Raw genomic sequence first — 12760 nt, 5'->3', positions numbered from 1 at the left:
CGAGGTTGGGGGAGGGGGTTGATTTTGTCGTTTGGAAGTTGTAGTTGCTGGGATTTATAGTTCACCTACAATCAAAGAGGAGCCCCGGTGGTGCAGTGGGTTAAACCACTGAGCTGCTAAACTTGTTGACCGAAAGGTCACAGGTTTGATTCCAGGGAGCGGCGTGAGCTTCCACTGACAGCCCCAGCTTCTGCCAACCTAGCTGTTCGAAAACATGCAAATATAAGTAGATCAATAGGTACTACTTCGGCAGGAAGGTAATGGCACTCCATGCAGTCATGCCGGCCACATGACCTTGGAGGTGTCTATGAACAATGCCGGCTCTTTGGCTTAGAATGGAGATGAGCATCATCCCCCAGAGTCGGACACAACGGGATTTAATGTCGGGGAAAACCTTTACCTTTACCTACCTACAATCAAAGAGCATTCTGAGCTCCACCAATGATGGAATTAAACCTAACTTGGCACACAGAACTCCCATGATCAACAGGAAATTCTGGAAGGATTTGGTGGGCACTGACCTTGAGTTTTGGAGTTGTAGTTCACCTACATCCAGAGAGCCCTGTGTACTCAAACAATGATGGATCTGGACCAAACTTGGCTTGAAAACTCAGTATGCCCAAATGTGAACACTGGTGAGGTTTGGGGAAAATAGAAATCGTTTTATGTTGATTTTAAATAGTGGCTGTATCTGTTCCATTCTGAAACCCACCAACGAGAGAATTGTGCCAAACTCCCCATACAGAACCTCCATGACCAACAGGAAATACTGTGTTTTCTGATGATCTTCGGTGACCCCTCTGACACCCACTCATGCCCCTCCCCAGGGGTTCTGACCCCCAGGTTGAGAAACACTGGTTTGAAGCATTTAATTTTCATCTCATGACCCCAGACAATGTGTAGTGTATTAAAGCATGATGTAAAACGCACTATTTAAAATCAACATAAAACAATTTCTTTAGGGCTAGTCTTTTAAACACACACACACCATTAAAGCAGAGAAGCGACTACAGTTCTCTAAAGTTATATGAAATAATGCAGTCTTACTCATTTACCTATTTTGTATTGTCAGATGTGGTTTTAAATCAGGTATAGGCAAACTTCGGCCCTCTAGGTGTTTTGGACTTCAACTTCCACAATTCCTAACAGCCAGTTGATTTTAAATAGTGGCTGTTTAAACCATTTTAATAATGTCAAAAATGGTACTCCTATTTTAATGTATTGCTTTTGAATTGCCTGACCTCATAATGGATTGATAAATAGCTAATGCTACCAATTTTTTGTGTACTAGCAACACCATTATCCTAGAGAATCCATCTTGTTTTCCCAGTGTGGGAAGCAGAGCAGAGGTTCCCATCCTTTCCCACATTTAAGTCTCTCTCTGCTCTGTGAATTATTCTAGGGAAAGCCTTTTCGTAGGCAGGACCTATGGAGAAGTTTATGAAAAGTATAGCAGATTTTGCTAGTGAAGCCAGTGGTTTAAATATATATCTTTATATATTTATATATCTTTCTGAAAAGGAGTGTTCCGTTATGACTTTTCCTGTGTTCATCTCAACCAAGCTGCTTCATCCTGTGCCCAATAATGTATTGACAAGACAAAAACCTCCGGGCGGAAATAAATCCAGTGATCATGTAGGACAAGGTCATCGCTGCACTTCTTCTAGGGCAACTGCTAAAAAACAACAACAATAGAAGTTTGAAATTGGCTAATGACTGCAAAATAAAGTGTACTTCAAAATACTAATTTGATTTCTGTAATTGCTTGATTAATGAAGATGCTGCCAAATTGTTAGCCTGCCTGTACAAAACCCAGTGGAAAAATTAAGGAAGAAAACTTTGTAAATGCACTGTGAAAGTCTGATTGATGTCCAGCCAGAGCATGGAAAATCAATTTTGGGGGGTGGGGGTGGGGGGGAAGGACAGCTCATAGAATCCCTCAGGATTCTAGATATTGGAATCTGAAAAAATAATCTTCCTAATCATAGAATAGTAATATTAATCTGTCGTGGAATCTTAATAACATTGGGTTGTTGTAGGTTTTTTCGGGCTATATAGCCATGTTCTAGAGGCATTCTCTCCTGACGTTTTGCCTGCATCTATGGCAAGCATCTTCAGAGGTAGTGACCTCACTACCTCTGAGGATGCTTGCCATAGATGCAGGTGAAACGTCAGGAGAGAATGCCTCTAGACCATGGCCATACAGCTCGAAAAAACCTACAGCAATTAGTGATTCCGGCCATGAAAGCCTTTGACAATACCTTAATAACATTGTTGTGGCATACAATTTTATGGAGAGTTATGTTAGTGATTAGGGAGAGCTCTGTCTCCCAAATATTTGTGAATTTCACTATGAAGAAGAATGTATTAAAGATTAAGAAAGCACATACATGCATTACAGGACTATGAATGACCACATTGGCTTCATACATATACTGCTAACTACAAACTCTACTAGCTAGGATTAAAAGCCATGGGATGACGGTATAGGCAAATCCTTAGTGGTCTTACTTTTGCAAGCTTACTTTTTTTTAAAGGAGTGAAAAGTGAAACAGATCAAACATCTAGCAAGTTTGGCATGTCTCTGAACGTCTTCATTTCAAGTTTCCATTATAGGATCTCCTACAAAGGTTGATCTCAGCTCTTTTATGCAACTGGCTTTAGCTTTATGATCTAACCCACCTTACAGCCAGGCTGGGACAGAAAAGTTCAAAAATGCTAAAAATATACTATATTTTACAAATGAGGAGAAATTCAAGACTGTTTTGGACTTGTGTGTGCACACTTTGCTTCTTCCCAGTGTCAGTTTTGCATGAAGAACATAGTGGAGTCAATGTTACTGCTTGATTTGCTTGCAATGGCCTCAGTATGCTATGACTGTAGGCAGTGCACCAGTTACATTTCTTTCAATGGAAACAACGTACGGAGGAAGAACCACATGTGTATCCCTACATCAAAGGATTACAACTTTTTATTCCCTCTTGCTTTGTCTCTTACTAATAACCAAGTTCAAAATTCCCAAGCGAAAGGGGCATGCCCTTGAACTTAAGTGCTGCTTACATAGTCAAAGCATGAGCCACTGTGATAGCTGCAACTCATTACAGAAAGCATCATGTTCATTGATTTGGGTTGTTGTGTTGCTCTGTGTATTCAGAGGATTTTGTTGTAAAGAACTGTGGGAATATGAGGAATTTGCATGGGAAAGAAACAAAGCTATCCCTGAAGGCCACCCCAGATGTGGAAACCCGTGAAGTTTTCCTGCTGTTTTTGTAAACTGGACTTACATTTAAAAGGACTTAAATGGTGGTGGCAAGCTTACTCAGTTAATGACTTATGCCTAGCTTGATAAATGTGACAGTTTCACGTGCTTTATCTGTTTCTGCTTTATTTTATAAGCTGCTTTGGGTCACAATACTAGGAGAGAAGGTGGGCTGAGGATTAAATATGTAAACAGCATAAGGTAAACACATTTCATTCAGATTTCACTCCATTGTGGAATTGCTGTGACTTGATATTTATTATGGGTTGTCCTTTCTGTATCTTGCTTGTAGAACTATTTTGCTTAAATAACTATAACAACAACTTTTATTTGTTATCCTCTTATTCCCATGGGCTTGAGGTGGGGTACAACACAGTTAGAACACATCAACATAAAATACATACAACAAAATACATATATCAGAGCATACCACTATAAGATATATACTCCAAAGCACATGATTCAGAGATAAAAATAGAATGCAAATGCAAAAGTCATGGTTCAAAGTTGACTGGGTAGACCTGCCTGAAGAAATTGATCTTTCTTTAGCTGTATTTTAAATTCTGATAGTTCATTTAGCTGCTGCATCTCTTCCGGCAAAAACAAGTTCTCACAATATTGCACATCATTGTGTATGTCGGGCAAACATGATTTAGTACTGCTCTCAACAATTTCAACAATGCTGTCTGCACATTTTGTTTGAGAGGATGTATCACTATTATAACCCAAGGATTTCAAAATTATTTGGGAAGGAAACTGCTGTACTCTCTGCTCACTACCCTTTCTTTCAAGCCTAGTGCTGAGCTCTCCAAAACACTCTCTGTATAAATGGGCAAAAGACTCGTGCCCCTCCCTATCGCCAGGAGTCTAATTTCGTATGTGGCAGAGCCAATTAGCAAAGGAAACAGATCATTACAAAGCCTATTTTAATCTTTGAATTTTGCCTGATTTATGAAAGAGCGCAAAAGCCACCACCTTCTTAATTCCTAGGACTGCAGCTTCCCTGCTGGCCCCCAGGACTTTCCCATTCTCCTGTTTAAATCCTCTCTTTGTTTGCTTTTCCTTGATCATCCCGGGTTCCTAGAGTCTGCCATACTTGAGAAGCAAAGCTGTTCCTAAACTGCATGTTGTACCTTGCTGCTGCTTTATGGAAACAGGAAGGAGCTTTCATGAGATTTACCAAATACGTTATTTTAAACATTTATTGTAATGATTGGCATTACAGGGCTTCCATCAACTTCTTTCTTTACATCAAAATGGGAATCCAAAAACAACCTGAGATATCAAGAGTTTGGTTACTCATTGTCCCTAAAATACGAGGGGTATTTTTTAATTAAGGCCCATTTTGTTGTAGACACTAGTAGTTCGCGTGCGTCGTGTACCGGCATGCCTCGGGAACAACTGTGCTCAGTTTCCACTCTGTAGCTAACCTGTACAGTTCTTTTCCATGCTTTAAAATGTTTAAGACTTTCAACTCACCCGCCGCATGTGAGATTCGCTCAGTGATACGGTTTGTGTCAGCAAGGAACCTGCCTGCTGCAGAAATTCATCGACAGATTTGTGAAGTGTACGGTGATACTGTTATGAGTGAAAGCAAAGTGCGTAAGTGGGTACAACAATTCAAAGATGGCCGTGACAACGTCCATGATGACAACGATATGAAAACGGCAGTGAACTCTTGGTTATCGGAGCAGGCGGCAAGTTTTTATGAAGAGGGTATTTTAAAATTGGTTCAGAGGTATGATAAGTGTTTGAACAAACTTGGCAATTGTGTCGAAAAATAGAGTGAAGTATGTATTTTCTGAAAATAAATTTACTTTTTTGAAATAAACTTTCGTTGTGTACTTATGTTCAAACGGACCTTACTTTAAAAATACCCCTCGTATATCCAGTAGGCATCCAGTCAATCCTCCAATTTTCATTCTGCACCCATAGATTCATCCATCCATGACTTAAAATTATCTCCCTGCCCCAAATAAATCACAAAAGTAAACCTAGATGTTACCATCTTATATAAGAGACACTATTTTACTATACCATTTGAACATCTAAGGATTTTGATATCCACGAAGGATTCTGAAACTAAACCTCAGCAAATATCAAGTACAGAAAAATACAACAAAGTCCAAAATCATCAAAACCAGAAATGCACACAAAATACTTTATGCAAGCTTTCAAACTTTCACCCGCTTCTCTTTCAGACCAACAGTGATGTAAGGAGGCAACCTGGTTTCTAACACTATAACATTTAGGTTAAAAAACCAGGCTGGCTTTGTGACTCTGACATTTTGGGAATGTGATGTGTGACTGAGCGATATTGATAAATCGCCTGGCCACAACATCAAACTGTTTGTTTCAGTGGAAGAAAACAACACATGACAGTATTGATTATGTAATTTGCAATGCTTGGTTGGTTATGGGTTTGGGTTCTTTATTTGTTTTTGGAGGAGTTTTCTTTGCTTTTCTGATGAAACAGGAGGCAGAGTTGGAACCCTGAGTTTCAACATTGGAAGGTGTGCATCTGTCAGTCTCAGGATGGCTTTTCATTTTCCAGTTACCAATTTTTTCTTTTTTGTAGGGAGTTCTCCTTATGTTTTCTAAGCATGCATTTTGAAGATGTACACATTTATATCTGAAATGTACATATTCTCCCATTTCAAAGCATTTCCCCAAAGGGATGGTGGGCTTCTCCAAGTAAATTTGAGCAGATTTTTCAAGTAGTTGTACAGTATCCATAGGTGCATGAAAGCATGACATTTATGACTGCAAATTCTTTTGTCATCTGAACTTTCTCAGGAGTTACATTGAAAGGTGAATTAAATGCAGTTTTCTATTAATGTTCAAACAGTACTGCTCCCCATGTCCAAGGGGGATACATTCCAGGATTTCACATAGATATGGTATGTGAAATCATGGCTCATAGTGAATCCTATTGAACAAGGCAGGAAATCCCACAATATCTGCTTTGAACTGGGTTATCTGAGTCCACACTACCATATATTCCAGTTCAAAAAAGAAAAAGTGGGATTTTAGTCAGCTGTGTGGAAGGGGCCTCAATGGGTCTTCAGTAGTCAGTCATCCATAGTGACTGGTGGCTACACACATCATAGACAACCTCAGGTTGCATCTTCCAGCCAACCTGCCTTGATATTCTGGGTTATATGGCTATGTGGAAGGAGACATAGATACATTCATGTTATGCTGAAACGAAATAATGGTCAGGCTTTATGCCGCACTTATAAGTGAGCTGCGTTTGTGAAAAGAATAAACCCGTTCAAGGTTCAGAAAGTTGTTTTTGTTGTTGCCTTTTGTTGCTGGGGTTTAGAGCTCATTGGGTTTCATAAAAACCGAAGCCCAGGAACATGCCAGCTATCATCAGTCGTGATTGCTGTTGTCCTCTGGCTATGAAGTGACCTGTGTATAATCTGTAAATGAGCTCCAAGAGTGGTTTCTGTGAGTTTAGTCTCATGCTGCAGTGAGGGCCACAGTGCCTTTTGTGACATGATAGGAAGACATTTTGCAATAATATAAATAAATAAATAAAAGGGTAGCAGCCATATTTCTCTTGTGAAAACTGGGATGAGGAGAGACAAGAAAATTGTCTCCAGACCCTCAGGAAATGGACATATAGCCTACCAGAATGGCATGCATTTGAACTGATTTAGCTTAGCATGGTATTAGCAGACCTTGATCAAGTTGCTTGGTTTGGTTACAGTTCTCAGAATTTTAAATTTCATTTAATATTTAATTTTATTTGTATCCTACCATTCTTCCAATATGGGGCATAATTGCTTTTGGAAAATGGAAATCTCTATAACCTTTTGGAGATCTTATGATCTTTGAAAATGTATAACCTTGTTAAAAATCTGCATACCGACACACACATATGCAATACAGTAAGCAATCTGAATTATATACATAACGAATAACTACTGGAGGCTTGAAGAAGGTTGCTATTTCCAACTGTTGCCAGCTTAGATAAGGGATTCTGGGAGTTACAATCTAAAGAGTAACTTTTTCAAAGTCTTGTTTCCTAAAATGTCAAAATCTTATTCCAGAATCTCAAGTTCTTGGTTTTTCAAAAGTCTTCAGTCCAACATCTGCTTATTTTAACTGTATTTTAAACCTTTTCTGTACACCTTACAGAGAGCGACTGGTACGTGTGTCGAGTGGTGGTCATTGCAGTGGAAGAGGAGCCCATCTCTTGGGGAATGTATCCATACCCTTTTTTGGCACGCGTTGATCCTGAAGCTCGAGCGGGCACTTTGGTCTATCAACTTGCTGCGCATTACAGTAACAATGAAAATTCCAGTGCTGGGATATCATATGCCCTGATTGCAGGTTAGCAAATGCTCTGTCCTGCCTAAATGATGCTGTACCTTTTACTTTCAAAAATATTTTTGGATGCTTATTTTTTTTAAAAACTTTGAAAATGAAATAATTTGAAACAAAGTTTTTATTCACTGAATCATCAATAAGCAAGGTTGTTACTATCTGAGCCACCCATTGGGCAGTTTTGGATTTGGGAATATTTTAGAGAATAGAATTCTGGATAAGGAATTCTCAATCTGTTGCAGGAAAAATTGAGATCTTTCTTTTAAAAAGTCTAATCATTACCTAGAAAAATTCACCATTCCTGGTGTGCGGCCTCCAAATGCTATTCTACAACAATTCTCATGAAATCTGATAGCAAAGCCAATTGAGAGGGATTAATGGGAACTATAGTCCAACAATATTTTGGTTGATACACGTTTTCCATCTTTGCACTCAATGGGGAGACACATATGATAAGAGCAATAAAACGAGGAAACTTATCAAGCAGAGGAAAGGTGGGAAATTATAAAAATTATACAAGATGATGACAAACACTTTCCCATAATTTGTGATTTATCTTTTGTTAACATTTCACTCAACAGGTGGTGAAGAACGCTTTGATATAGATACGGATACAGGTGCCCTATTGACCACTGGCTTGCCTTTAACTTTGAACCAGGAGTATGTGGTCACTGTCTTGGCCATTGATGAATATGGTAGCAAAAGCCCCTATGCCTTCATTTCCATCCTGGCTGGGTCCAGGCCTCCACAGTTCACAAATATGTCCTACAGTGTGTTTATCCCAGAGAATACTCCTGCAAATGAGAGGTGAGTGGTCACAGTGAAAGGGGCGAGAGAACCCTTGTCCAAAACTTATAAAAAGTTTACTCATTTAAGTCTATTGTACCAATGCAGGAAATAAGCGTTGTGGAAGCAGAATACATTTTTGGTTTACCTTGCTGTCTTCCATTTTAAATGTGACTCCCCTTCTGGGCTATTTAGGCTCTTAATGTGAGACTGAATGTGAAGAGCTGAGCTGGACCAGACTAGTGATCTTGTCCCACCATGACCATACAGCTGCCAATGAGGGAAGCCCACTGGCAGGATATGTATGCAACAGCACCCTTCTGTTTGTGTTCTCTTGCAATTGACATTGAAGTTTTAAGTATTATATTGCCATCATGGCTAGTAGTATTAAAATACCTTCTAGTTTTGTTGCATAAATACCTTACATATATCAGAAATATTAAATATTAACTAGGTATTTTTAATTACAAAAAATTGAGTCAACCACTGAAAGGGTTAAATTGATACAATAACTCAGCAAAAGCTGCCGTTCAATATTAGCAGGTGTGCATGTAGTGTAGTAGGCCCCAGTGTTAGTTTATCTTAGTGGGAGAAAGGCCTCAGTGTGAGGTAAGACTCAGTGTTATTGGCCTCAGTATGAGTAGGCCTGGTGTGAGAAGTTTCGGTGAGAGGAGCCCCAGGTTGAAGGTCATTGTGTATGAAGCTTTAGTGTGAAGGCTGCTGTGTAAAAAGCTACTGTGTGAAGCTCCTGTATAACTTTGGTGTGAGAAGCTGTTTATCTGAATAAGAAAGAAGCCCAGCATGGAAGCAAAGAAGGAAGTATAAAAAAACTCGTGGAAGCAAAGAAGGAAGTATAAAGAACTTTATTTATGTTGTGAAAACCTTGTTGTTGTAAATACTGCAGTCATTTTATTATAATGAAAAGCCTCCTATTGAAGAGGTAACATTGGTCTCTGTGTTTTTGTTCTTGTTATCATTTTAGGCTACAGGTGCTGGGTCACGCTGCTGCTAATAAGTTACTCTGCTGTACATTTATAAGGAGGGTCTTTTGTTAATAAGTTTACTCGCCCAAAAAAAGACACCAAATCCCACTGACACCTTTACTTGCAGTCTGCAGTATCTGTAGAACTTATTCTAGCACCACATTTTTAATTTTCTTCCTTTCATTTTTCTTCACTGCACAGTTTCACAGCTATACATAGTGCAATATCAATATTATATAGCCATTATGATTACCCTATATACTCTGGTATAAGTCTAGACATTTCAGCCAAAAACTCAACCTTAAAAACTTAGCTTCACATATCCACAAGTCAGTGTGAATACTATATCTAAACTCTGATAAAAAGGAATCATTCCCTTCTGTAGCTAGAGTGACAAAATGTAAGAGATAAGGCTAGCTCTTTCAGAGTTCCAACTCAAACCTGGAATGGATTCATCACTCTTCCTTTATGGGAGCCACCATAAATACACCATCATGTATTTAGAGGTTGCACTGGTTTCTTCTTCTTTTCTGGTACAATCAGCAGCTGCAGAAACATAAAAGTTGCATTATTTACATATTCTATTAAATCTGATATATGGGAGGCATAAAAATGAGGAGCAAAAATGAAGAATCTATTTTTTTAATAAAAAAACCTCTGAAAACTTTGACTTTTTGGACCACAATTGCTTCTAACTGGTGGATTCTGGGAGTAGTATTGCAATATGTAAGCTTTCCAAGATTTGGAAGTTGCAACATGGCTAGTTCCTTGGGAGGGGAACCTACTTTGCATCTTCCAACTCTTACTCATGTCTCAATAAGAGTGGTTTCCCCCTCCTTCTCAGGGTGGCAGACATTGAAGCTGTCTCTTTCCAGAACCAACCTATCTCTTACACTCTGCTGATGAATCCCAGTGGCCTGTTCAGCATGGACCAAGAAACTGGTGAGCTCAGCTTGACTCATGCAGTGGATTATGAGAGTGAACATCATCTCTACCATTTCTTAGTGAAGGCCATGGAAGCAGAAAGTTTGCTCAGCAGTGTAACTGAGGTATAGTCTGTTTTAACACTTTTGTTGTTGTTTTTGTGTGTCTTCAATAGATTGATGACTTAAAGCGATCCAAACCTATCACAAGGGTGTTCTGGGGCTCAGAATGTGTGACTTACCAAAGGTTACCCAGTTGATTTCCATGGTTGAAATCTGATTATCTGTTCATGGCAATATGGCGGTTTGCATGTTAAAATGGTTGCATGGAGCTGTCCTTAAAAGCAGGGTAGGTTTTGATGAGTGATCAGCCATACATTAAGAAATAGAAGAAGAAAACTTTCACTTTATGGCACTTCTTGTGGTATTCCTCTTGGGATTAAACTACACACTGGCTGAAAACTTCATCAGTACCACACAGTGTAAATAATTAGCAACCCAGTTACATTCTGTTTCCATTTTGAACTTATTATATTGGATAGCTGCATGAAATGTGCACTTAAAGACTTTGTAGCTTGATGCACTGTTGCACAGTGCTTTCCAAATGTCAACCAACAGTAACATTCACAGTGGTACAATATGTGGAATTCTCCTTCTGTCTGCTCAATATGACTGTTGTTCATTGTCCATAAAAAACCAAAACAAATGATCAAAAAGTTGCATGCAATTCAGAGGTACCTTGCAGTTTCCCAAAGAAACCTGAAACCTCCCTCTTCATTTTTTCAAAACTTTGGGTGATTTTTTTAGTTTGTTTTCTGACCCAAAACCATGCCCAGAACACCCCAGAACCCCTTTTAGGGCTTTAAGCGGTGAGCAGAAATGACATGACATCAGTTCAGATGCCTCAGAATGCCAGCTTTGCTTCTATGTGCTTGCCACACACACAAACACACAAAGATCCAACAAATACACCCTAAAGTACCTTCCATTACCTTTTCTTGTTGATTTATTATTTATGTTTACATATGTTTAAATCTGAAATTAAATGTAACTGTATAATTATCATAGTGTTTTTTATTGTTATTCTGTTCTAAAGGTGAGACATTGGATATTCTAATATATAAAAGGGTTGTTTTCTGTTTTTTGTATCAGTAAAATAATTTCCTTCTCCTGCCTCATGCAGGTTATTGTTCATATCACAGATGAAAATGACTGTTTTCCAGAATTTCAGCAATCCATTTATAGTCAGGAAAATATTCTAGAATCCATTCCTATAGGGACATCTTTACTGCAAGGTAAGATGTTTTGTTTAGACGTGAGTTCCATATCCAATATATCTCATGATGTATATATGAAAATGTAGGTATCCCAACACCCAAGATCACTGGTCCCAAGCATTTTTAAAAGAACAAAATATTTATTGTCGCCAGTGGGCACAGGTAGAGTACCCATCCCTGGCACATTGAAGATAAAAGTTGACTGCTCTCTATTTCAGACAGCTTGAAAAACACTGTTGTTGCAACACTGTATAATTCAGCCCATCTTTCCTCCTGGCTTTATTCTTTCGCAATGTTCCTGACTTTAGTTCTTGCAACAGACTGTGACTCTGGCTCCAATTCTGAGATCATCTATTTCCTTCAAACTGCCGATTTTTCCATCACACCTGATGGTGTCATCAGTTCCAACCAACAACTGAACTTTGAGCAATCAAACCACATGTATGAATTTGTCGTCATCGCTGTTGACCAGGGGCATCCAGCTCGGACAGGGACTGCCTCGGTGCGCATCCGCATGGCTAATGTGAACGACGAAGCTCCGGTGTTCTCTCAGTCTGTGTAAGGAGAATGCTTATATTTTCATGTGTTTTCCTCCCAACTGCCTGTGCTAATTCTGTGTAGTCAGTATTATCCCATTGGTACTACTTAGAGACACCAAAACAGCTGATAAGTCCAAAACTGATACTGATTTGGAACAATGAGCAAATTCTAAATCAATGGTCTAATTACAAAACATACTTAAAGGATTTTATGAAAAACTAGGTGCATAGGCATGTTGGAATTATTTTTCTATAGTCTTGAAGCTGTTTTTTTGTACCTGAAATTAACAATGTTTTTGGTTTCTTGCAGAAGCATATCATAGAATCATTGTGGAGGACCTAGAAAATGCCTAAGTCTACAATGCCTAGAAAATGCCTAGGTCTAAATTTCTCTAGGTCTACAGAGAAATTTAATGGCCAACTTATTGCATTGACCAAATGAATTCAGTGGTCAAATTAATGGTTGATTTAATGGCCAACTTCTGCTAAATGTTTCCAGTGAAGACCTAGAGATTTTCTCTAGGCATTTTGATAGCAATTCTATGATATTCAATATATTCATATAAATCAAACTTTGTTCAAGGAGCTTGCATAAGAAGCAGACTTATTGAACTAGTCATTAAAAAAATTAAATGTACCTCGATTTAGCAGGATGTTG

General features: G+C 38.7%; 1 protein-coding gene across 5 annotated transcripts in view; it reads left to right on the top strand.

The window, feature by feature from the left end:
* LOC132773507 (neural-cadherin-like) overlaps positions 1–12760 on the top strand; it is a 54020-nt gene that overhangs the window by 3347 nt on the left and 37913 nt on the right. For all 5 annotated transcript variants that reach the window (XM_060772753.2, XM_067467348.1, XM_067467350.1 and 2 more), the window contains exons 2-6: positions 7406–7600; positions 8176–8401; positions 10208–10412; positions 11470–11581; positions 11872–12121. In XM_060772753.2, coding sequence (XP_060628736.2) covers positions 7406–7600; positions 8176–8401; positions 10208–10412; positions 11470–11581; positions 11872–12121 — 988 coding nt within the window. The remainder of the gene's footprint in view (positions 1–7405; positions 7601–8175; positions 8402–10207; positions 10413–11469; positions 11582–11871; positions 12122–12760) is intronic.

This window comes from Anolis sagrei, chromosome 4 (genome assembly GCF_037176765.1).
Source record: "Anolis sagrei isolate rAnoSag1 chromosome 4, rAnoSag1.mat, whole genome shotgun sequence".
NCBI classification, from domain to species: domain Eukaryota; kingdom Metazoa; phylum Chordata; class Lepidosauria; order Squamata; family Dactyloidae; genus Anolis; species Anolis sagrei.
Note: the sequence above shows the minus strand (reverse complement) of the source record. Positions and strands in the feature narration are given on the sequence as shown.